General features: G+C 48.8%; 1 protein-coding gene across 1 annotated transcript in view; it reads left to right on the plus strand.

Moving 5' to 3' along the window:
* The window catches only part of LOC114657318 (rap guanine nucleotide exchange factor 1-like), a 102774-nt gene that overhangs the window by 65865 nt on the left and 12770 nt on the right, over positions 1-24139 (plus strand). Inside the window, 10 exon segments of the mRNA XM_051931587.1 lie at positions 566-686; positions 2835-3015; positions 4186-4680; positions 9773-9975; positions 15082-15246; positions 19524-19616; positions 22826-22914; positions 23060-23168; positions 23565-23640; positions 23732-23816. Coding sequence (XP_051787547.1) covers positions 566-686; positions 2835-3015; positions 4186-4680; positions 9773-9975; positions 15082-15246; positions 19524-19616; positions 22826-22914; positions 23060-23168; positions 23565-23640; positions 23732-23816 — 1617 coding nt within the window.

Genomic DNA, 24139 nt, shown 5'->3' on the forward strand with positions numbered 1-24139 from the left:
CATGTGGAATTTTTTTGTCATCCTTACCTGAAAATGTTCAGGACATAAATGTCATTAATAGACCAACAGAGTGAAGTGCGTTATGCCACATAACTGAAGACATTAGTGCCTGCTCCAGAATGCAGATTCTGTACGGTGAGCTGGCCCATTTGTACACTGTGCACTGGCATTGGCACCGTGTGCCCATCTTTATCATCAGAGTATATATAAAGAGAAGAATCCCAGAGGGAGCCTCCTGACTGTAGAATGGTCGACAGCTGGCATGGCCACAGCACGTCTTTAACGAAGTGCAACCAAGCGATCCAGCAAGTCTGGAATGTTGTAATCTCCATGAAAACAGGAGATGAGAGATTTTCCGGAGCCATCACTACAGAATAGCAGGGAGTCAGTCACAGCTAAGGAAGCGGATGCTTGTCTCGGGCTGAGTATTCATTTCGACAGCAGGGTCGGCCATTACAGGTCCGCTGAGGGCGACTCTGACCACTCGGGTGGCTTAAAACAAGCAAACTGCTCTCACATGCCATGGCCCTCCTCCAGTTTAATATTCTTCTCTGTTTCTTTTCAGCCCTCCAGCTCTGCCTCCAAAAAAGCGACAGTCGGCTCCGTCCCCCACCAGGGTCGCAGTGGTTGCTCCCATGAGCCGGGCCACCAGTGGTTCCAGTTTACCAATTGGCATCAACAAACAAGTAAGGCTCTTCATAGCCTTCCATTTTCGTGTGCACCTGACTGGATGGGGGGAATGAAGGGGGTGTGTGGTGACCGGAAAAGAGCAGGGCCTCTGCACTAAGGATGCCCAGGGCAAAAGAGATTGGGGAGTGGGGGGCAACCGGCTAACCTGGGTAAACCTGCAAAATGGCCGATAAATTGATGATGATGATGACAGATGAATGATGTGTAGGTGTAGGTGTGTGGAGTACAACGAAGACGAGTATACTGTCTGTGTGACACATGTGCCAACCAGAGGGGAGGTAGAGCAGCGGCACCAGGTGGCACAACAGGACACCAAGAAGAGAAATAGAATAGAGGAGGGTCCGTAACGGTTCATAATGATTACAATATTTCAGTTTTTGGGTAAATGACTGACTTGTTCCAAGACACACAATGTATCATCAGCACCAGTCAGGGTATGCCAGACTAAAGTGGTGAGTCTTCAGTCTCATGTCTAGGCCAAGCAGGCATGTGAACCCCCAACTTCAGCCAAAACCTCGACCTCCCGCCTGACGTTAGGTCAACCTCTGGACCAAAGTCAGACATCACTTAGGCAGGGCAACCTGTAAGTTTAAGCGAATGCAGATTAGGAAGCGGTAGAATGGAAGTCATTTTCTAACCTGCTTAATCCAGGCCAGGGCCGTGGTGGGTGCTGGAGCCTATCCCAGATAGCACAGGGTGCAAGGCAAGAACAACCTCTGGACACGGTGCCAGTCCACAGGATGGAAGCGTTACTTTAAAATGAATTCTGCTACAAGAATGCGAGTGTGGAGTTGGAGGTTTCAGGACAGATTTCATATAAGTGTCAGTTTTTCTTCACACAGAGAACCGCAGACAAATACAGTGAGTGGGCAGCAGGACGTTAGGGACCTTCAAGTCTCAACTTGAGAATCCAGGGGGGCTTCTTGGTTTGAATCGCCTGCTCTCATCACAATGACTCCAAAGTTCTAACCAGAAGGAGTTTGAAATCAGCCCTGTGCCCATCTAGATGCCAGTGTGGCACCTCCAGGACTGGAGTTAATGTGGTCAGATCTCTGCTGTGAGAGCAGCCTTTGGCTGAAATGTTCCAGTATCCTGTGACTGGGGTCGAGTGGGTAATGTGAATGGCACGGTGCCCATTGATAGCCGTCACAGCTCTCACCCAGCTCGATGACAGCGAGGTGTTGGATGACTTGAGTTTTCTGGCCAATCTTAAGCATACTGACCCGCTCACTTGCTGGTTTTTCAAATCTGGTGTCTAATTAGGCATGGAGATATCTGACACGCCCGGGTGAAGATGAGCAGCGGTGTCCATTTAATTCAAAGTGCCACTGTGGGCACCTCCTCAGTCTCCTCATTATGATGTGCCATTTGCATTCACAGGGTGGCCAGGCTGCTCTCCTCAGCCTCGGCCTTTGTGTGTTTTGTCCTGTACTTGTTGTGTCACCCACTGAAGGCAGCTAATGGAGTACATTTGAAAGTGCTTGACACCTCCTGCCTGAAGTGTGCTGCCCCTGTGCCTTCGCCTGTCTTGTCCAGCACTTCCCATAATGCCTTCTTCTCAGGCTTTGTCACTTACAGGCACCTTGCCTAATCTACTGTCCACTTTTTGACTTCCGGCCCTGGTAGTTGGACCCCCATTACCTCCTGTGATAAACACCATTCAAATACTTGCCCTCTTTTAAGGGGTTGCACCTCATTAGTATTCGGTGACCCAACATCCCTTGCTTCATGACTCTGCACTGCTTCATTTGAACTCCTTTTTTGTAATAAAAAATAAATAAATAAATAAAGACAAAATTGTCACAATCAGGAATTGCACCCCTCATCAGTGTCCTTGTGTGTGTGAACCTCTCGTGGCCTGCACTTCTCCCTCAAATCACATTTTACAGTGAAACTGACCAATCAGGCCAAAGCCATACTGACCAATTAGATTGCTCGGAGGGACCAGACAGACGCACAGGCAGCATCATTTTACGATATGTGGTAGTAGAAGTGTGGCCAGTTGGGTTCTGCTGAGTGGTCTGTTAGACAAATGAAGAAGCGGCCGCCTTTTGCGGAGCCCCCAATAAAAGATTTGCTCTCCTGTCTGGCCTTACCAGTGACTCACACCCTGATTGTTGTCCCCCACCCACCCCGTGTCTCAGGACTACGACTTGGACTTTCTGCAGCGGCGACTGTCAGGCGGCAGCCACTCCTACGGCGAAGAGTCTCCACGACTGTCACCCTGCAACAGCATTGGCAAGCTGAGCAAGTCGGACGAGCAGCTGTCTTCGCTGGAGCACGACAGTGGGCAGTGCTCGCGCAACACCAGCTGCGAAACCCTCGGTAAGTCCTTTGCCACCCTTCAGGTGTCTTTGTGGTGTGTTGTTTGTTACGACAGACACCAAGTCTGAGGGTTATTAGAAAATGAGTTACGTGAGATGGGAATCACAGTGAGAGAGCAAACTGAGGTCAAAACTGAAATAACTGGGTGACCCAAACATGAGGGTTAGGGTTAGGGTTAGAACAACATGTGACATGAGGGTCTACCTGTTTAGAAGCCAACTGTCATTGATGAGATTTTATCTGCCTGTGCCGTGAGACCACCTTTATACTTGTGTCATCATATCTGGTGGTGTAATTGAAGTGACGATTGCGCTCACATGACATCCTGCCCATTGACAAAGAGCAAAACGGGAATAAAGTAATTCAGAAGAACTTGGAAACCCCCAAGACAGAATCTACACGGCAATAAAAATCTAAATTTAAAATCTACGTTCATATAAAACATCTTAATTATCACCCTAGCGCTGTTCTCTGATAGGTGGCCATAGACGTGGCCCCCACTAGTTTGGTCTTCTGTCCTCAGGCTTCACCAGCACCCCAAATCCTCCATACTTCAAAAAGGACCCGAGACCTAAAAATCGTCCAAATGCAGAGTGGGAAGTGGAAGAGCGATGGCCGGCCGGCCGGCCGCCCAGCGTCACAAAGCTTTGACTTTGTCACATTAGGCCAACAGCCACCCTGTCACCATAAACTGCATTAAAATGGTGACATTCTTTGTTGTACACCTGTATAACATACAGCAGGGAGCCGCAGTGCCAAGCAAGAGGAGTTGGCACACACAGCCTTAACCCCCAAGTTGGCAGGCCTGTTTATCAGAAGGCACCCCCATAATTTAAGTGCCTGTGCCCATTTGGAAGGCGCCCTAAGAAAGTCCACAACATCCCGGCACAAACGGAACTCTTGTCAAACTTGTGTTGTTCCCCAACAGGGTTGCCAGGTCCTGCCAGCCCAAAGACCCCTCAAAACCCACCTAATCAGCCCCTAAACACTGAACGCTGTGTTTTCCATTTTGACTAAAATACATGATGTGGAATCGCATTGTTGGGGATGTGGGGGGTCTCTTGCATTTTTGAGCGCAGGTCAGGTGGGTGGGCCGCACACTCTGGTGCCGTTATTTCTTTTCTTTCCTGGACCTCGTCACAGCTGCTGTCCTGTTTTATTCTTTTGCAGATAACGCAGAAAGCTACGACCCAGACTACGACTTCCTTCATCAAGACCTCTCGAACACTGACCAAATGCCACAGATTGTCCTGGGTGCTCTGTTAAGCCCACTGCCAGAATGCATGGGAGAGACCCCCAGCCCATACGCGGGCCAGTCTTACGTGTCGCCCTTCTACTGGCAGTCGCCTGGCCCCGGACCCCAGCCAGCGGCATCAGCAGAAACTCCACCTGCCCTCCCTCAGAAGAAGCGGCGCAGTGCCTCCACCCAGGCCTCGTCGCAGTGCGATGGGACGGGGTCCCGGGTATCGTACGAGCGGGTCCCCTCGCAGTACGACAACATCACCGAGGACGACGTTCAGCCTGTGCCGCCCTTTCCTGTCTTCCCGACCGTCTCGCCTTTGCCCCCGAGCTCTCCTGCTCCCTTTCCCACGGAGTTTACCACCTCGGAGACGGCCCACGTACCCCAGAGCCCGCCACCACTGCCGGAGAAGAAGGCCCGACACAGTAAGTATGAGGGTGTGGTGGGACCGGGGCAGCGGTGTCTGTTTTGGATGTCTCGTCTGCTTGTCATCCTGTTCTAGACGACTGAAAGAAGATGGCTGGCGGTGTTAGTCACATACTGACTGCTGTGTCATTGGACCGTCACAAAGGCTTCTGTTGGAAGGGGTCCCTCGCCTCTGTACGGTGCATCACGTTAACTCTTTTAGGGCGGATGTCGACTTTTGTCAACACCAGGGGCTGGGGGCAGATAGAAACTAAAGTCAACATTCTGGGGCAGAAGGCGGAAAAAATCTTTAAATGTCGATAAAACTCCGCGTCATATTATAGGTGGACTGTCCTGGCTAGGAAGGCGGTTAGAGTCGTTGACCTGACGTTGAATCCCTGCGTGTGCGTGGTCAGTGTCTAGGATGGCACCGACATCGGGCAAGAGAGCGAAGTGAATGCGCAAAGCATGTTATTTATTTATCTATTGTGTATTATTGCCAGTCAGACTGTGACTTATTGAAATCTGATTTGGATACAAACACAAAAGCCAGGTACCTGCATCAGCTAATCGGACACAGACGACCACACAGACAGACGACCACACAGACACTCCTCAAACTCCACTTTTGATGCACGTGAGTTGGAAATCGAAAACGAAAGACGGGTACCCGCATCAGCTGATCGTAGTGCAGAACACGCTGGTGCAGCTGACGCTCCTACGGCAACGTTCACCCTGGAAGGACTACACAGACATACGGTGGGTGGCAACTGGGCTTCAAACCACATGGTATGCTAATGGACACCACAGACCAGCAGCCACTCCGCTCCTTCAGGCTGTTTTTTTCCAGAAAGTTCCTTTCCGCTTATGAGTGATGAGACAAGCAGGTACGTCATAAGTACGTCAACGTACATCCACTGTAGAGGCTCAGGGAACATAAAGCAGAGTGACGTCTGTCATCGGTATGTTATACTGGATTACGCATGAAACCGTCGCTTGTGTGCTTTTTAGAAAGCTGAGTTTTCTGGAGAAATATTGAGCCCTGGGACAGAAGGGAAACAAAATAATTAGCCCTTGTGAATGTGACGGCTTCATTTCATCTTTTTAGACAGTAGCCGAAGAACCCAGCGGGGCAAACAAACAGGCGGAGAACGCCCTTTGGAAATTCAACATGGACTGGCGAACAGACAGGCCTACAAATGGCTCACGATTTAATGTATAAATTAATGAAGGAATCGCAGGCCTCAGAGTGAATTGTGCAACACCGAGAGTCACGGACACACCACGGACACGCTGTCACTCACGTAAGACACCAAAGCGCAGCCATTTTAGGAGGCCAATAGCTGCCAGCTTCTGTGGTTCTTTACAAATGCTGTTAAGACCAAAAGAGGCCGTCGATGAGCTCTGACAACAGCATGTGGCTAATGAGATGCATTATGGGTACTGTTTATTCTAAAGGGTTTCCAAACATGCCTAATTTTGCACAGCTGCTATACATTCTGAGTACTGCCATGTCCTTTGGGTCAGTTTTGACCCACCATCTGCTGCTTTAGTGGATTTTACTCTCCATTTTAGGAGGCTTTGTTTACAACTCTTAAAAATTCAAAATGGCATCAGATCTAAATCTTTGGAAGTTTAGTATTTTTCAAGTCAAAATTGTGAAATTATACGCACATTTCACTCCTTCTATGCAAATACGTAGCATTGGCCCTTTTGAAAGGAAACTCAAATAGAGTTGGAACATCCTAGTCATCACTTTGAATTAACTTTAATATGTTTGTCATGTCAGTGCACATTATAAAGACGCTGCGGTGATTGGGACTGTTACTTACACAAGTCGTCATTTAGCTGGCGTGGCTGCTTTTCCCTGCTTGACCAATGGTGTCCTGAAGACTTCGCATTATGGATATGCAAATACCGTGACATGCAAAACTACCCAAAATCTGAAATTACTGTACGTCTGCGCCCATGCATTTCAGATTAGGGATATTCAACCTGTGTGTGTGTACTGTGTGTGTATGTGTGTGTGTGTATATGATGCACCTCCGCAGCAGCCACATCGCCCTCTAGTGTCGGAACTTTCTTAGATATTTATATTGCATAGTTTTACTGTCAAATAATGCAAAGACTACATGACACGTGTTTTGCCCTCATTTGGGCTCATCAGGCGTACACACTCTACTGTTCCCCTCTCAGAGAATCGAACCTTGGACGTCAGTGTCAGAGATGAAGCCCCTTTACGTTGTGCCACGGTGTGTGGTTGGCATGTGGTTCGTTTATTTGACAGCCTGTAGGTCCGCAGTAATTACATTCATTGCATTTGTAGTCTGAGTCGTTGCAATTCAGGTTGTCGAGACTCGGACTACAAATGCAATGAATATATATAATAAATATTCAGTGGAACCTCGGTTCACGAACGTCTCAGTCCACGTACAAATCGGTTTACTACCAAAATGTTTGCCAAACTTTTGCCTTGGTTCACGACCACACGCTCGGTATACGAACAAGCCAGTTTCACTTTCACTTTGTACGTGTTCAGTCTCTCCCTGTGCAGCGAGCGAGCGAGCAACACACACACACACACACACACACACACACTGGACTCATAAGGTAGAGAAGGCAGTTAAACAATGCACCGGGCTTGATTTTGTTTTCACTTCTATTTACAGCGATCGGTTCATAGTGTGCATTGTTGTAATGTTACTTTTCTTGGTGGTTTATTAAATTATGGATTTTTTCAAATGTTCATTTTTTTCCCTGTGCTTAAAACTCATTAAAAAAAAAAAAAAAAGCGTTTTTAGCCAGCAGTTGGTGGCGCTATAAAGTGAACTATTGCAGTGTTAGTTTTCTCTGTTGTTCAAGGTTTTTACATTTAGTTTACTATTACGCTGTGCATTCTATGGTTTAATTAACTATATTTGTGCTTAAAAACTTAAAAAGTTCGTATGGTCTGGAATGGATTAATTGTACTTACATACAATCCTGTGGGGGAAATTACTTTGGTTCACAATCAAATCGGTTTATGACCAGAGTTTTGGAACAAATTATGGTCGTGAACTGAGGTTCCACTGTGTGTATATATACATATATATATATATATATACATACATATCCTCTTTAATAAAATCCCTGTGTGTGTCCATGTGTGTGTGTGTCTTCTGGTGAAGTGTGCATGCGTGGGGCACGGTGCGATGCGTGATATTACTGTCAGAGAAAGTTAGAGGTGTTTTACGGAAATACAAAGCAGTATTACTGCGAGAGGAAATTAAAGGTACACAATACAGTGACGCATATTACAGCCACATACAAGCCAGTATTACTGTCAGAGGAGATTAAAGGCATATTACCGACGCGCACGCCTGTATTACCGCCAGAGAAAATTAAAGGTATATTACGGACGTACAAGACAGTAGACGTACAAGACGGTATCCTTCAATAAGGGCGCACACAAAAAGGCGAGCCTCAAAAGGGCGACCTCAATTGAGCACAGTAAATAAAGATCTGCACTTGTTGCTCTTCACATATTCCAGAGCCATTTGAACTAAATTATCTACGCACCCTTATTGAATAGAGCCATACAAGACAGTATTACTGTCACAGAAAATTAAAGACAGACAATACACGGCGGCAGCCCACGAAGAACGGTCAACTCAGCAAGTAAACATCAAGTAAAGAAAGGCTGAAAGAAAGAAAAATACGACCAACAAAAAGAATGAGGTCAAAGTCCCCTGCCATTTAATATAGACTGTTCCTACTAATGTTTATGCACTACTGTTCTAGCGCCCGTTATTGTAACGGCCTAAATGACTAGTAGATATGTATGTATGTGTATATATGTAGATAGATACTTTATTAATCCCAAAGAGAAATTCACATACTCCAGCAGCAGCATATGTGTGTATATATAGATATATAGATATATATGATACATACTGTATCTATCTTGTATATAAACATCAATGTATGGAAGTGTGTCTGTCTGTCCAGCCTGGAAGCGACTCTGTCACCAAAGTGAAACCGCAGAGAAAAGAGAAAATCTCTTAGCTGCTAAAACACAAGCCAGGCGATTGACGGACTGAAGTGCCAGAGTCCATGGTTTCTATATAGGAGCCCGGGCTTTTTACAGCACAGGCTTACACAGCTAGTATGTATTTATATGTGTGTGTATATATACTGTATATATAATATGTGTGTGTAAAATACAAGCATGCACAAGACTTATGGCCTTTGCACTTGTCTGTGACCCCGTGTACACATTGTAAGCTCCAAAAACAGACAGTCAGGTATTGTAAAAATTTATTTTAAAAAAAAACAAGAAAAGCAGTTGATTTTAGAAGAGAGTTTTAGGGTTTGACTCCAGCAGACCCCCGTGACCCTGTGGTTAGCGTATAGCAGGTTGGATACTGGATGGATGAAGATGGCTGATCAATAGAAATTAGTTGAAAAGTCGGATGTCCCAGGCGACTAAACATGGCCGTCAGGGTTGGGTCGTTTCATTCCGAGCTGATGACGTTAGCGGGCTTTTGCTGATTTCACAGATTTGTTTTTAAGGTGACGCGGACGTGTCGTGATTGAAGAAGTCCGGGCCACGGTCAGAGGTGGAATGCCTAAAAGGAGCTGAACGTCTTCAGGTTAAGAGGTGAAAGGAGTCCAAGGTGTTGAGGACAGTGGATCTCGATCGATTGTCGGTTATGAATGTTACAACCTACAGCCCTGGAGTACTGGGTGCCATTTTGGTCTCCATATTCCTTAAACAGACACAGCAGCCCGGCTGATTCAGGTTCAAGGAGAGCGAGGGGCAAAAACAGGGGGCACAGACGGAACTCCTTCAGGGTAAAGTTTGCATTGACGTGAAGTTTTTTTTCACAGAGAGACACATGGAGTAGGTGACCAAGTGGTGTAGTGGATGGCAGGATTGTGCGGGCATTTAAAACTCGACTTGGCGGTGAAGAGGATTGGCAGATGTGTTGGGCTGAGTGGCCTGCTCTTGTCAAGACGGTGTCTGGGATGCCTTGGGATGTCCTGCCCGTTTTTAGCTCCGTCTCCATCGTGGTTTGCTGTCTCGCGCCCCTCTCTGACCCGCTGTCTCTCTCTCTCGTTGTTCCCTGGCAGTCTTGAAGTACATGCAGTTTGTGGAGGACTACTCGGAGCCGCAGCCCTCCGTCTTCTACCAGACGCCGCAGAGCGAGAGCATCTATGAGCAGCGCAACAAGCGTTTCCAGGAGGTGTACGGCTTCAACGACTCCTTCAGCAGCACCGACTCGGTCCATGAGCCGCTCCCTCCGCCGGCGCTGCCACCCAAACAGAGACAGCTGGTGAGTATGAAGTGGGTAAGCTGTAAGTGACTTGAGTGTGTGACACTTTGCCGGTGTGTCACAAAGCCACATGCTAATTTTGAGACATTTTTCGTATTTTGAAGTCAGGCTGCCTTAGGTGAGGCCTTTTCCTGAGCAGGTTTAAGGAGGGCCCTGGCCTGACTTTGGAGGCCTTGCACACTTCTCGCCATGTCCGAGGTTCCGTATCCTAACACCGTTGTTCCAGATGTTCTCCATTTGGACGCAGTGGCTGTCACTGTGGAGAAGTTGAGAAGGCTTTGTCACTCTTTCCTGATTAGTTGTAGTCCTCCTCCTCATCTCTTCCTTTTGATGGAGGTCCCGTCGTCTCATGGTGAGGGTCAGTGTGTGGGCAGGTTGACATTCAGCAGGGCTGGCTGTGTTCAGTCCGCTTTGTCAGATTAGCAATGTCAGCTTTTTGAGGGAGGCACTGACGGGGCAATCCAGTGTTGGAGAACTTTACGAAAGGGTGTTGTGTGTTCATTTATCTAATGGGACATTTTGTCTAAAGCTCTGAAGCCATTCACTGGGACAGACGTACAGAAACAAAGGATATCAGGAAGGGGGCAAACTCTTTTTCACAGCACTGTACATTAACAACAACAGTCGATACATATGACAATTCAGCGTTCTTGTGATGATCGTGAAGAGCACATGTGTCCTGGAGGAGCCCACCGAAGTGCAACAAGGTGTTTCAGTGGTCCAGCTTGAGGTTGTCTGGGTCCCCTCTAAGGGTCACCTTGTGCGTCCATCTTGAACCAAAGAGGGGGACGGCTTTGTCCCAAAATGTGTCGGCTCTTTGACTTTAGCAACTGCTTTCACAAGCTGGAGTGGTGACGCTTCTGGGACGCCTGGTGCACTTTGGTGGGCTTCACTGGGTTGTTGGCCGTCTTTACGCTCATCACGAGTACTTCCATCGCTTTTGGAGCCGTCTGATTGGCTGTTGATGTTCTTGTTCATTTTTCTGAATCTGTACAGTAAGAGGCGCCTCGCCTACGCCCTTCTTCTCGTTTATCGGTCAGCATTTGGGTGGAGACGATTTTTCTGCGGTCATTGTGGTTGGCGAGTGAAGGTCACCACTTTGGGGATCCATACTGGACCCAAGATTACCAGATTGCTTTTTGATAATACACCGTGACCGTATCTGAGGTTTCGTTACTCCTAATTGGGCACAAGCACCAGGAAGAATTTTCCTCATTTCGTAAGGAGTGCGCTTCACCAGGGTGAAAGAGTCCTTCAGATCACTGCTGATCAACTTGGCTCTGTGTCTCCGTCTGGTCCATCAACAAAGTTACGCCCTGCTGTGTGAGCCAGGAGATTTACGAACACCTGGAAACGGATCAAAGCTTGGAGATCCAAATAAACCTCCGACAAGGCTAACATGGCGGTTAAAAATGAGCAAAAAGTCAAAGTACCAGAGTGATGGGCGAGAAAGTAAACCAATAGCAGTCCGTTTGTGTTGTGATCACAGGTCACGACCTCCGAGGACACGCCCCTAACAACCAGCGCATTGGTCTTAACAATAGGAAACCAAAATGGTGGATAAAACGCTCCAAAAAATAATTCACAAAGAAAACCGATTGGATTCAGTGACCCAATAAAACCCAAAACGAGAAATTGGAAAAGTGTGAAGGCCGCAGCCACTCCACTAGCTGAGGGTGCAGACACAGGCAGCCATGAGTGACGTCACAATGGAGACAAGGGACAGTGCAGGGAGGCGAAGACACCTCAAGATGGAGGCAGAGGAGGAGACGCGAGGCAAAAGACGAGCAAAGCTTCGTAATGCGTGTGCTGCGGTGACATTTCAGTTCTGATACTGAGTCTTTATTGTATTTTATCAAAGTCATTTTTATTTCATTCTAGTTTTAAGTGGAGCCAACTATTTTTATTTAGTTCTGTTTAAAATTTTACTTTTTATTTGATTTTGTTCTGTACATAATATTAGTACAATTTCACACATGCTGGTCATCACATATGTCAATGCCAGTTATGTTTCAGTCAACAACATACACTCGCAGTTCCTAATGGCGTTAAACACGGCCTGACTATCATTGAGCAAACAGGTGAGGTGGCCTAATGAGCGTAGTCGGCAGGATCCAATGTTTCAGCCCAAGACACCGGTCTGTGCAGCACGCTGCTGCTGTTGAGCTTTAAACGAGTGCGCATCTCGAGAGATCTGTTCAAGTTGCACTGATAGCCACACAGTGCCTGTAATGCGGGCACACAGACGAGGTCCTCAGCCACTGGTGCCACGCAGCAGACTGTATGTGGACGATTTGTGCTGGCAGTACTGAAGGGCGGTGACGTGCGGTGAGGTTCATGGCTGGTGACTCCTTCAGAGTGACATTTATGTGAACCCCAAAGAGTCGCTTATTGACGTTAGCAGCCAGCATGCACACTGACCGCAGGTCCTGCTTCATATCTCGTTCTTTACACACACAGGTAAGGCGTAGATTTGGCTAAGAGAGAGCGGCGAGGGCGCATTTGCTCCTCACCCTCCACGTGTTCTCAGTTTGCTGTTGCAATTCCACAATTCACGTTCATTCAACCCAAGTGAAAGTACAGAAAACACGGATTTCAGTTTTGACCTTAATTGAAATAATTACTCATTTTTAAAAGCTTTTAATTCCGATGCTTTAATTAATTTTAATACAGACTGTTCAACAAAAGAATATTTTATTTAAGGTCAGAATTTAGTTTTTTAATTTTGGATTTTTTTTTTCTTCGTCTGATCCCATTTTTTACTAAATTGTAAACCGTTTACGGTCTTTACCTTAATTTGTAAATGAAGTCCATGCGCCTGTCCTTCTTTCTTGTAAAAGTCCTCCTTATTTTCCTTTAGTTTTAAAAATCTTCATCCATCCATCCATCCATCCATCATCCAAACCGCTATATCCTAACTACAGGGTCACGAGGGTCTGCTGGAGCCAATCCCAGCCAACACAGGGCACAAGGCAGGAAACAAACCCCGGGCAGGGCGCCAGCCCACTGCAGAAATCTTAATCTTAATAATAATAATAATAATTCATTATATATAATCTTCCATTTGGTAGTCAGTTGGAACAAAAAATAAACCTAAACGGAGCGCCGCAGTGCGCGTGACTTTGTGATGTCGCTAACTTATTGGCGTGTCTGTGTCAGCCTGTTGGGCTCACAGCGCCCCCTTCAGGACGCCACGGTATTGTCTGCCTCACTCTCCCTGTGCCTTCTCACTGCGGTTTTTATGTGCGATCGCCGAGACTAAATATGTCAGACACATTCATTAAAGATATCAGCCGGACTGTGGACAGTCGGAGTGTATAATAAACGTGTCTGCAGACCTTAGACTGGCGACGTACAGAGAGACAGCGACAGGCCAATCACTGGCATCAACCCGTCAGTGTGTGAGGAGAGGTGAGGTGAGTCTCGTCGCTGCCGCACTTCACGTTTCTCACCCGTATTTGAACAGGAAATGTGCCAGTTCAGCGATTGTGACAATAAAAATAATCGGAATTATTGGAATCCTACAAAAGTCACATTTACAAAGCCCAGAGCAGTGGGCGCGTCTTTTTATTTTGTGTTCTCTTTATTAGTTGTTGTTCCTTTTTATGTTGACTTCATGATGAAGTGCAATCCTGGACCTCCACTAAGTTCTGATCCAGCTGGTCCTCCACTGAATCTCCCAGACTCTCCTTCTTCTTCTTCTTCTTCTTCTTCTTCTCACCCGTGACATTTGCTTTTATTATCGTCTGCGCTGTCATTAAAGTATTTCCACACGTTACGTTCCTGCTTTCTACCTGCAGACATCTGTGCAGAACTCGCCATCATCAACCCGACGAGCCAAATGTGCTCAACAAACAAACGCCGGTCCTTTACGGAAGTTATGCCACGTGACTATAAGTGAGCCCGGGGTACGAGAACAGCCCGACGTAACTGAACACTCAGGGGGTCCCACAAACGACTGAACCGCACTGAACGACGATGCTATTGCTGTTTTTTCGTTTTTGCTCAGTTTTCATTCTCGTTTGAGTTCATTTACATATCACTTATTTTTATTTTTATTTAGTTTTAGTTTCTCTGTTTGCCTTAATTTCAGTTCTCATTCTTGTAAAATGAAAAACAATATTTTTAGTTGTAGTTCTCATTTGAAAATCTCACTGGCGCACCGTCGCCAAAACACAAACACAACCCTAAGTGGTCGTTGATCTTCACGGCCCACAGTTGTCGTGCCAGGAGGACAAACTTGACGAACGCACGTTAATCTCTTGGTCATCTTCTCCGTAAACTCGGATGATCAGGGAGTGCTCCGTGTCACCTGTAATATCGTCAAGCAGGTCATTTATTTATTTAGCCACAAGATGGCGGCGCCCGTGATTACAAAAATACCATTGAAGAAGATGCAGAAATATCTCAAGTAACTTAAATTACCTTCAAATAAGAAAATCTACATATGATCTGTGAGCATGAAAATGACCACCAAAACACGACTTGGGGGGGCGGTGCAGAATAAAATTAAATTGTAAGCGGATTGACCAAATACAAGACAATATGAAAAGACTCCAAAGGCGCACCAACGCAAATCCTCAAAATATACGACGGGCAGTAAGACGCACAAGACGGTGAATGAGGTCCTCCATGAACCTTCACGAGCTTCGCCAGTTACAAGAGAATATGAGCTGCTGCATTGTGGACAGTAGAGAGAACCTCTGTGAGTGCACAACAGCATCATCGTCATCATCGCTGCCATTTCCAGGTTTCCCCCAGGGAGGCTGGTATTCCCTCCATTTGAATTGTGCCAAGGTGCCCAGCCAGCCTGACCAACATGGTCCTCTCCCTGGGTGTCTATTGCTCAGAATTGGCTTCTTGGCGATGAGCAAACAGAGCAGGCGAGGCCTAGCAGCAGTGTCGCCCCCTGGAGTCTGAACGCCGTTACTGACGGTAACATTGACAATGTCGCCCTCTAGTGTCCGACGTTTCTGCCTTTAATCTTCTGTTCTTCTGCTTGGCCATTTCCACTGAACTGAACTTCTCCTTGCTCTTGACTCTTTTTTTATTTTCATCTTTTTGTTTTCTCTCTTTCTCTTTCTTTGTGCCCGCTGTGCCCTGCAGGCCTCCTATACTGCTTCATCCTCCTCTTCTTCCTCCTCCACCTCTCTGTCGTGTCCCGCTCAGACATCCCAAGCTGCTGTCCTGACAGAGGATGCCCACTCTGCTCTCAGCATGTCCGTCTCTAACTCCTTCCTGAGCCGCCACAGCTCCTTCACCGCTCCCCTGGTGAGTTCTCATGGTGTGGGGTGGTGTGGCTTGGCAGTGCCTGGTGGCTTGTGTGTGCCAGTGTGGTCAGCAGGAGGGGAGGGGGGGTGCCAGTTTCTGGGTTTGTAGAGACACTTGTGTAATTAGCACTTGCATCTGCTTGGCATGGCTCTGCCAACCCAGGTAAGAGTCCCAAATGTATGGAACAGACCCCTGTGAGGGACTGGCATGGATTTTAAATTGGGGAGGTGTTGGCGGGGCATTTGTTGAAGCAGCCATGCCAGCACCACAATGGCACCCACTTGCTGTCACTCTTTTGGGATTGTTGGTCGAGATGGTGACGTATGTGCAGTCCCTTTGATCTTGCTCTGGTGCCCAGGTCTGTCACACGTGTCCCATCCCAGTTTTGAATGGGCCACCAGGGTTAGTGTCTGCTGTGCTTTGCTTCCATCTTGTCATTTAGGTGAAAGCCCCCTTGAGGCAGCGTCCAGTCGGAGTGGAGACCCTCACCCTGGAGCAGAGGTTTGATTTGTGAAAGTGACAGCACAGACAGAAGTGACAGAAACGAATCAAATAAAAAGGCACGAGAGCATCTGATGTGGTGTGCCACCTAGCGGTCTTACTGCCAAGTGTGCAGAGGACAGTGAAACTCCTCTTTGCCAGTGTGTGGTGCCATCAGACGTGTATTGTTATGTTTTATGAGGAAGATGTAAAAGGCAGTATATAATAATTAAATAAAGACACTATATAAGAGTGAGGCACTGTATGATAGAGTGACACGCTCTACGTGAAAGGCGCGTTATAAGAGATGAAGAGTACGGCAGCAGGCCAACAGTCGAGTCCACAGAGCACAGTGTCTGACTGATGTGCCATGTGATGCCAATGTATTTTTACATTTGATAAGATCGCACTATAGGACAGAAAGGCACTATATAACCTAGAAAGACACCACCTATAGTGGATAGTAAAGCACTTTATAATCGATGGATGGGTGATAGACAGAAAGGCACTATATATGATAATACAGGGACTGTGTAACAGATAATGTAGAAAGGCGGAGGGCACTCTATGACAGACAGAGGGGACAGACAGGCAGACAGATAAGAGATCAGCTGTCCCCGTGTGTCTGGGTGGCTTTTGTCCCACAGTCCAAGGACATGCAAGTTGGGAGGACTGGCATCACTAAATTGTGTGTGTGTGTGTGTGTGTGTGTGTTCACCTTGTGATGGACCGACGTCCCGTCCAGGGATCGTTCCTGCCTTGTGTCCGGTGCTTGCTGGGTTGGGCTCCAGCTTCCCTTTGTCGCTGCTCAGGTTAAGTGGGTTTGGAAAATGGATGGAAGGGTGGATGATGGCTTGGAAGGCGCTATATAACTGAGAAGTAGTCCTCGTGTCACACATGCAGAGTACAATGAAGTTCTTACCTGCGTGCAACACGTTGCCACTCTCTGGCGCCAAGATGAACTTCTGTTTTACATACAGATGGATATGAAAGGCACTTCATGTACGAGATACACAGTAGATGGGCACACAGTCTGTGTGACTGGCAGATATGAAGGGCACTATATAATCAACAGATACACACCATATGGTAGGCAGAGGGGCGCTTTATAACATATGTGAATTTCCCATCGGGATTAATAAAGTATCTATCTATCTATCTATCTATCTATCTATAACAGATAGGTAGATATTAGTAGCAGTAGTCGTACTGTCAGTGACATTCTTACCTGCGTCCCCCTCGGGTGCCATGACATAAATACTGAAGTTCAGTTTATCCAATAGGAAACACAAATCAGCACACCTCATGTAAAGTTGTATCATCTTCATCACCATCATCATCGTCATCATGCTATATAGCATCTCTCACACCTGATTGTCTTTCACAGCCCCCTTCTCATTTGTCTATCATTGCACCATTTACCCCCGCCTAAATATTATATAGTGCCATTTGTCTTGTCGGATGCCCGTCTGTCTTATGCCCATTGGTCTTATAAAGTGACATTTGTACCTGCTCCTTTTATATAGTGCCTTTTATTCTTCAGTCTGTCCAAGTGAATTCCTGAGCAGAGACAGACGGTGCCGTCACTTTGCTCCAGGTTGGTGGTGCCGGCGAGTGCAGCAGAGCCTGAGAGATGCAGAGGTGGGCACAACCACAGTTTAAAAAGCTCAGATTTGGTGACCTGGGTTCAAGCCGACTCAGTGGCTGGAGGGGTCGTGCTGTGACATTGTAGGAGGAGGGGCGAGCGCAGCAGAGGCTGAGGGAGTGAGCGGGCGAGCCCACCATAACGCAACAGGACCCTCTCCACGCTTAGAATCCCGAGTGGCTTTAGGGCTTCAGTGTTAGTCCATTGGCCCAAGTCTGAGCCCCTCAAGAGAGTCGGGCAGAGACACGGACCACAGAGAGCCTGAGTGCAGCCCACCCATAAAGACGCTATATAAAATAACAGCGACGCCTTGCTATGTGCATCTTGGGGTGGTCTGTCCACCCACCAGGGCACGCACAGCACTGTGAGGTGATGCTCTCAATTGAAAGGCGCTATATGAAACTACAAGGTAACGAGGTCAGGCTCACCCTGTGGATTGGCAGGGCTGAGATTTCCAGAAAAGACCATTGGGGTTGTGATGGGCAGGCATTCCACAGAGGAACTGGAGGGCAGGGGGCGCCATTGAGCACCCACCAAGAGTTTCTTAGGAGAAATGGGGGGGGGGGGTGAAAAGATGGCCATTATTTCCACTGGGGGGACACAAAGGTGAAGGGGACAAGTTGAGATGGCCGGTCACAAAACATCTCCAAAGTGTCCAATAGGGGGCAGCAGTGAGCTGAGGATTATTTAGTGGTCTTTGTCCAGAGCTCTCAGGGTTCTGTTTTGGGGGTCTGGTGCCAGCGTGCCATGTGGGCGCGTTTGTGTCCGTGTGCCTCTCATGGTCTCTTTGTCCCTCTGCCAGTACAAGTCGGTTTTCTGCCCCTTCTCTCAGGACTTTGCGTCTCCCACTCCATCTTTCCTCCTGTCTGTCTCTTCCCAGTTCCCAGTCGTCTGCCCACCTCTAGGCGTGGACCTGGTGGTGTCAGTCCTCGCCGGCCAATCGGCTGATGTCAGGGGCGTGGCCTCTGGTCCCCAGGGAGGCCCTTCTGGGCGGGGGTCACTTTATATAGCGCCTCACCTGTGCCGCTGGACGAGTGCTTGGAAGTGTGGAGGTTGGCAGACTTTGAGCCCCAACACCCCTAGGGCACCTGGGCACCACCTTGGCAGTCCTGGTCCCACACCAACACAGAGGTGAACTCGGGCCTTTACTGTGAATCCTTTTATGAATGATGTGTGATGTGGTCGGGCATTTCCAGTGGCATTGGCACCTGTTAAATTTGAGATGGAACTCCTGAAGGCTGTGTGAAAGCGGGCATGGGTCCTGAACCACTTAATGGGATGGAGGGTGAGAGCCCAGGTCCTGGCTGCTCTTCTTCCCGTGGCTGCCAGTTCAGTTTCTGCCTCGGACCCACTGGGTCACCCAGTCTGAGAAATTTAATAAACAGGAAATAATGAAGAAAGCATGTGGTCGGGGGTCAGCTGTGCCAAGGTGCCATACCAAACACAACTTGAGCGGATTTCAGAGCCCAACAGCCTTCCCAAGTGTCTAGTGTTCCAAGATGGATTGCTCTGGTCTGGTGGGCGCTATCTGGATGGCACTGACCCAGTTATTAACTGTGAAGGGGCGCTATATAAAAATGTGGTTGGTTTGTGAGTAAACTTGAGTGCCTGGCAGTGGACAGACGCTTAGAAGACGCCATTAAATGTGAAGCACAGGTGACGGTTTATTTATATAGTGCCTTACCCACGCTCAGGGGTTTGCATTTCACTCGCCGTCAAAGTAGCCTAACCGAATGTTCTCCGACCCAGTTGGTCCAGTTCAGGGTTACGGAGAGATGGAGCTTTTCCCAGCAGCATTGGATGCAAGGCAGGCATGAATCCCAAGGTGGGACGCCGGTCCATCCCAGGCCAAGCAAGTGTCCGGTGACACTGCAAATCGAGCAATGCTCTGACTAAACTCTGTGTGGCGCTAGTGAGAGAGCACCCCTGGACAAATGAGAAGGTGTGAAGACCCCCTCAGTAAAGGACGGGCCCAGTTTGGGTGGGATACGCGGACTGATTGTTTGGTGGGATTAAGGATTTACTGCCAAGGAATGACAGGCAGACTTTTTGTGCCCCTACTGAGTTTGTGCGGGCGGAGGTGCCCTCTGGCGGACAGCGTCTGTGTTGTCCCACCCCTGTCACATGTGCTGTCATCTCCTGTCTCCTGTAGAGCGAGAGCGCTACGGACGAAGGCGGCGAGGGTGAATACGTCAATCTGTATTCGGCCAGTCAAGCCAACGGAGAGCTTCCTCACTCCAAAGGAGTAAGTAGCTGGCATTGCATGGCATGCTGCTGGTCGGGGGGCTTACTGAGGGGGTGGGGGGTGGATACTGCATGACGGTGCATGGTGGCAGCAGAAGGGTGGTGGTGGTCCTGAGAGGCGCCCACCTCGCATGGGCTCATGCCCACGAGAGCTCCCGTGATGGTGGTCTCACTGCCACGGTTTGAAGAGTAGACAGCAGCAAGCAGTTTGCTGAAAACTGCCGATGAGCTGGTGTGCCCGTGGTGTTTAATTTGGCAGCAGCGTTTGGTTGGCATACATTTCAGCGACCTCATCAGTTGGCCACACTGGCGCCCAGTCATTACAAAGTGAGCCTCGACTGTCCGCCCCGCTGTCTGATTCTATAGTGCCTTTCACTTGGTACCCACCATGCAGTGTACAGAGTTGCCGCCATTTTGATTCCACTTCACTATCTCGTTATGTTGACGGGTGATGTCCAGAGGTGGCAGTTCTACCAAATCTCACCTGTAAGAGTCCAGAACTCAAAATGGCCGACTTGAGGAGCGACGATGGGGCAGCGGGCCTAGAGGAGGCGGGGTCTAGGGGTGGGGCTTACACCTGGTCGTTTTCACTGAGATGGCAGGGAGAGGAGAAGAGGTGGGGCTTGGTGGTAGGGGGCGGGGCCTGCAGCCAATGCTTTTCATTTAACCCTTGCATGCACTCAGCGCTGCCCTTTAGGGGTCTTTTCTGAGCCCATTCTGACACCCCTGTTTGTCGGACTTTTCACCCCAGACCTGCTTCCTTTATTTTATACCCTGTAGCAGGTGTGTAAGGGCTGTGGAAAAGTGTTGGCCCCCCCATCCTGGTATCCCCTATTTTTGTCTGTCACAAAGAATGGCTTCAGATCCTTAGAAGTAAAGCAAACCAGAATAAGCCGAGGACGCCGTCTTTAAATCGCTGCTTTTTATGTTGAAGTTGTAAAACTGCCCGCCCGCCTGCCCGCATTGCCCCCTCAGCTCCTCACTCAAACAGCTGACTGAAGTTTATTGATAATCCGACTCTGCTGACTGAACACAGCCAGCCCACCACACGGCGACCCTCACCATGACGGCGCAGATCAGGCCTGAGCAAAGAAAAATCAAAAAAGACGTTGAAACTTACTAATTGGGAAAAGGGACACGGAGCGTGAAAATTCAAACTGGCGGGGCCCACAGGAGGAACATCAGACCTCCACTAAAACCTGGGGGGTGCTCTGTAAGACCCCTCAATTGTGAATTTCACCAGAATATCCTCCAGCAGAAACTCCGCACCTGAAGCTCAAGCCTCACCGGGTTATGCCGCAGGACGATGAAACGGAACACGCAGGCAACAGATTGTCCCGACTTGAACCCCGAAACCGTTGTAGCCGACCAGTGTGTGTCTGAGTGGGGCGGACGCTCCTCGACAGCAGGACGGCGTGTTTGTGCGGCTCCAGCAGGCCAGCTAGTGTGACACGAGTCCTCCGCGGGCTAATCGTGACGTCACCCTCGACGCGGCCATTCGTGTCACTCACGGCTCGCCTGCTGCCCCCCCATTGTTGTCTTACCAGAAGACGAATTAACGGCAGCCAGTGAAGTCCGCTGAACCAACACGAGGGACTGGACGAGCGTATTGAGCGTTAACGTGTGCCATGCGCCATCTGTTGGAAAGCATTGTGTAATGCACAGGGGCCTCTTTGTATAGACGCTAGTTAAATTAGACCTTAGGGTGGCTTCAAAATTATAAATTAAAAAAGTAAAAATGTAAAATTCCAATTTTTCAGCTCCTGAGTTTGGACAGAATTGGGCATGTTCAGCGTTACCAACACGTATGGAATGAATCAAGTAATGCATGTGGGCCAGACAGAGTGTGTGTGTGACTGTAGACAAGAGCAAAATTAACACCAGCAAGAAATTATAAGTAAAAAAAAAAAAATACATTTAAAAAGTAGAATTTAAATGTCAGACTTTGAATCAGATGCCAGAGTGTTTGTGGCGATTGGTTTAACTTGCAAGTTTGAACGAAGTCAGGCCTACTCAGCATTAACATGTTGGGTGTGCCGTCTGTTAGAATGCATTGTGTAATGCATGTGAGCCAGCTAGTTATGTGCATTGACGGTGGTGAAATTTTAGAAATAAAAAAAAAAATGTAGACTTTGAAATTAAGACAGAGGCGGCACGGTGGCGCAGTGGCAGCGCTGCTGCCTCGCAGTAAGGAGACCCGGGTTCGCTTCCCTGCGTGGAGTTTGCATGTTCTCCCCGTGTCTGTGTGGGTTTCCTCCCACAGTCCAAAAACATGCAGGTGAGGTGCATTGGCGATTCTAAATTGGCCCTTGTGTGTGTGTGTGTCCTGCGGTGGGCTGGCACCCTGCCCGGGGTTTGTTTCCTGCCTTGCACCCTGTGTTGGCAGGGATTGGCTCCAGCAGACCCCAGTGACCCTGTATGTTAGGATTCAGCGGGTTGGAAAATGGACGGATGGAAGTTAAGACAGCAGTGAGTTGACTGGAATTGGTTCAGATCGGGCATATTGAGTGTTCACCTGTTTGGTGCGCCACCTGTTGGAATGCACTGTGTGTGTATTTACGGTGTTTGTCACACGCCTGCGAGCCCAGATGTTGACTTCGTTTGGCATGTTGCACCTGCTGTGTCTGCGTCCCTTGCTGTCCTTCTGACCCTCCGTCACGATGTTCACGGCCCCCCGAGACTCCTATTCTCGTATTTAGCTTGTGGGCACCAACATCCCAACTGCACTCCAGTAGGGCGCAGATACCCGCATGAACTTGACTGATACCTGCTGGGCCCTACCTGAGCCCACTAAGCCCAGCTGGGTGTCCTTGGGCACCATGACTGCTCCTGCAGGAGTGCGGCCCCTTGGGAGCCTCAGAATGCCATGCTGTGTGTTTATAAACTGAGATGCCCCGCTGTTGCCCACCGCGCTGGCTCGCCCCCGTGTCTTTGCTGTCTTACAATGTCAAAGCTTTGAAGGAACTGAAAACTGTGCTTAGTGCGGACCAGCTGGTAAGTCGTGCATCGTCTACCCCTCAAAAGGGGATTGGGTGATGCAAAGCCACGCCCTCATCACAGGGAGGCCCCGCCCACACTCGCAGTGACCCTTCATTCCCTCGTTGAATGGCGGTGACCAAACTGGCTGGGATGGCGGCAGCAGGATGCCCACCTCTGTATGTCGTGTCTTTGTGCTTTGCTGAGAGTTAATCGCCTCTGTTTGGGTTTCAGGAGCCCACCGCACTCACCGACGATGGTCTTCATGACTCTGCTCCATCAAAGTCCTTGACCAACCACAAGGAAGGCGCCGAGCACGACAGGTGAGTGGCATTCCTGATGGCTGCCCGCAGAGCAGACTGTGTTGTAAGGCGCTATATACAAGAGAGCTTGTGGCGGGCGTGGGGGTCTGCTGCTGTGACGTTGCGGCGCCACTCATGGCCTCTGCGTTTATCTCCTCTCTTCCAGCACTCGGAGGCAGACGTCCATGGACTCTGGGCAGAGCGATGAAGAAGTAGACGAGTTGTCCCTCACCGATCACAAGGAGATCATGGCAAGGATTACGCTAAAGCAGGAGGTGACTAACAAAACCTGAATGGCCGCCACGGCCTCGGGGTCTCAAAGTGCCGAGTTTGGCTTGTTGTTACAAAGGACTGAATAGCAAAATAAAAATTGGAGCGAAGAAGCCTCTGGGGGTCCAAGGCCAAAAGACACTCTGGGCCTTCTATTGAACATAAATGTGCCAGCAGTCATGGCAGCCCACCAGGAGTGGAGTTTGAGTTAGCGGTGCTTGGTGGCCCCACTTGACTGCCTGCCAGTCCCGATGGCACCTTAGTCCTTCTGTGAGTGTGGTGGCAAGGTCTGATGGTTCGCTTTGCAAGCCCCTTGGGTCACTCGGAGACGAGGGTCTGTCTGTCTGTCCATCCGGGTGCCCCACAGCTCTAACCTGCTGCCAATGGCTCCTCTTTTTCAGAACGACGACGGGCCGGATGTGCGCGCCGGGTCAGGAGACATCCTGCTGGTCCACGCCACCCAGACGGACCGTAAAGGTATGTACAGCTCACCTCACCTCGCCGTTGGTCACACTGGACGTGTTTGAGGACTCATTTCTCGTGTTTCTTTGTCCCGTTGTCTCTCCAGACCTGGTGCTGTACTGTGAAGCCTTCCTCACAACTTACCGGACGTTCATTACGCCCGAGGAGCTGATTCTGAAGTTGCACCAGCGATATCCTTTTAGTTTGTTGTGATGCCTCAGCTAGGGAATCCTCATGAAACACGCCGTGCCCACCAGTCTGTCTTCAAGTGCCAGTCCACTGGGGTGCCGTGGTACTCGTCGTCTGTCGGTGACCTTGTGGAGCGTGAAGTTCTTTACTTAATATTCGTATTTTAGAGAGTAATGAGCTCAAAGTACCCAGTGGTGCCCGGGCTCCAAGTGCCCCAAAGTGGCCAGAAGGATCAGTGACCCAGTTGTCACCTACTGTACATCTGTCTGTTAGCAAGCTGTGCCAAAGAGAGCCTCTGGGTGCGTATCGGGTGGAGACCCCGGCC

This window comes from Erpetoichthys calabaricus, chromosome 9 (genome assembly GCF_900747795.2).
Source record: "Erpetoichthys calabaricus chromosome 9, fErpCal1.3, whole genome shotgun sequence".
Lineage (NCBI taxonomy): Eukaryota > Metazoa > Chordata > Cladistia > Polypteriformes > Polypteridae > Erpetoichthys > Erpetoichthys calabaricus.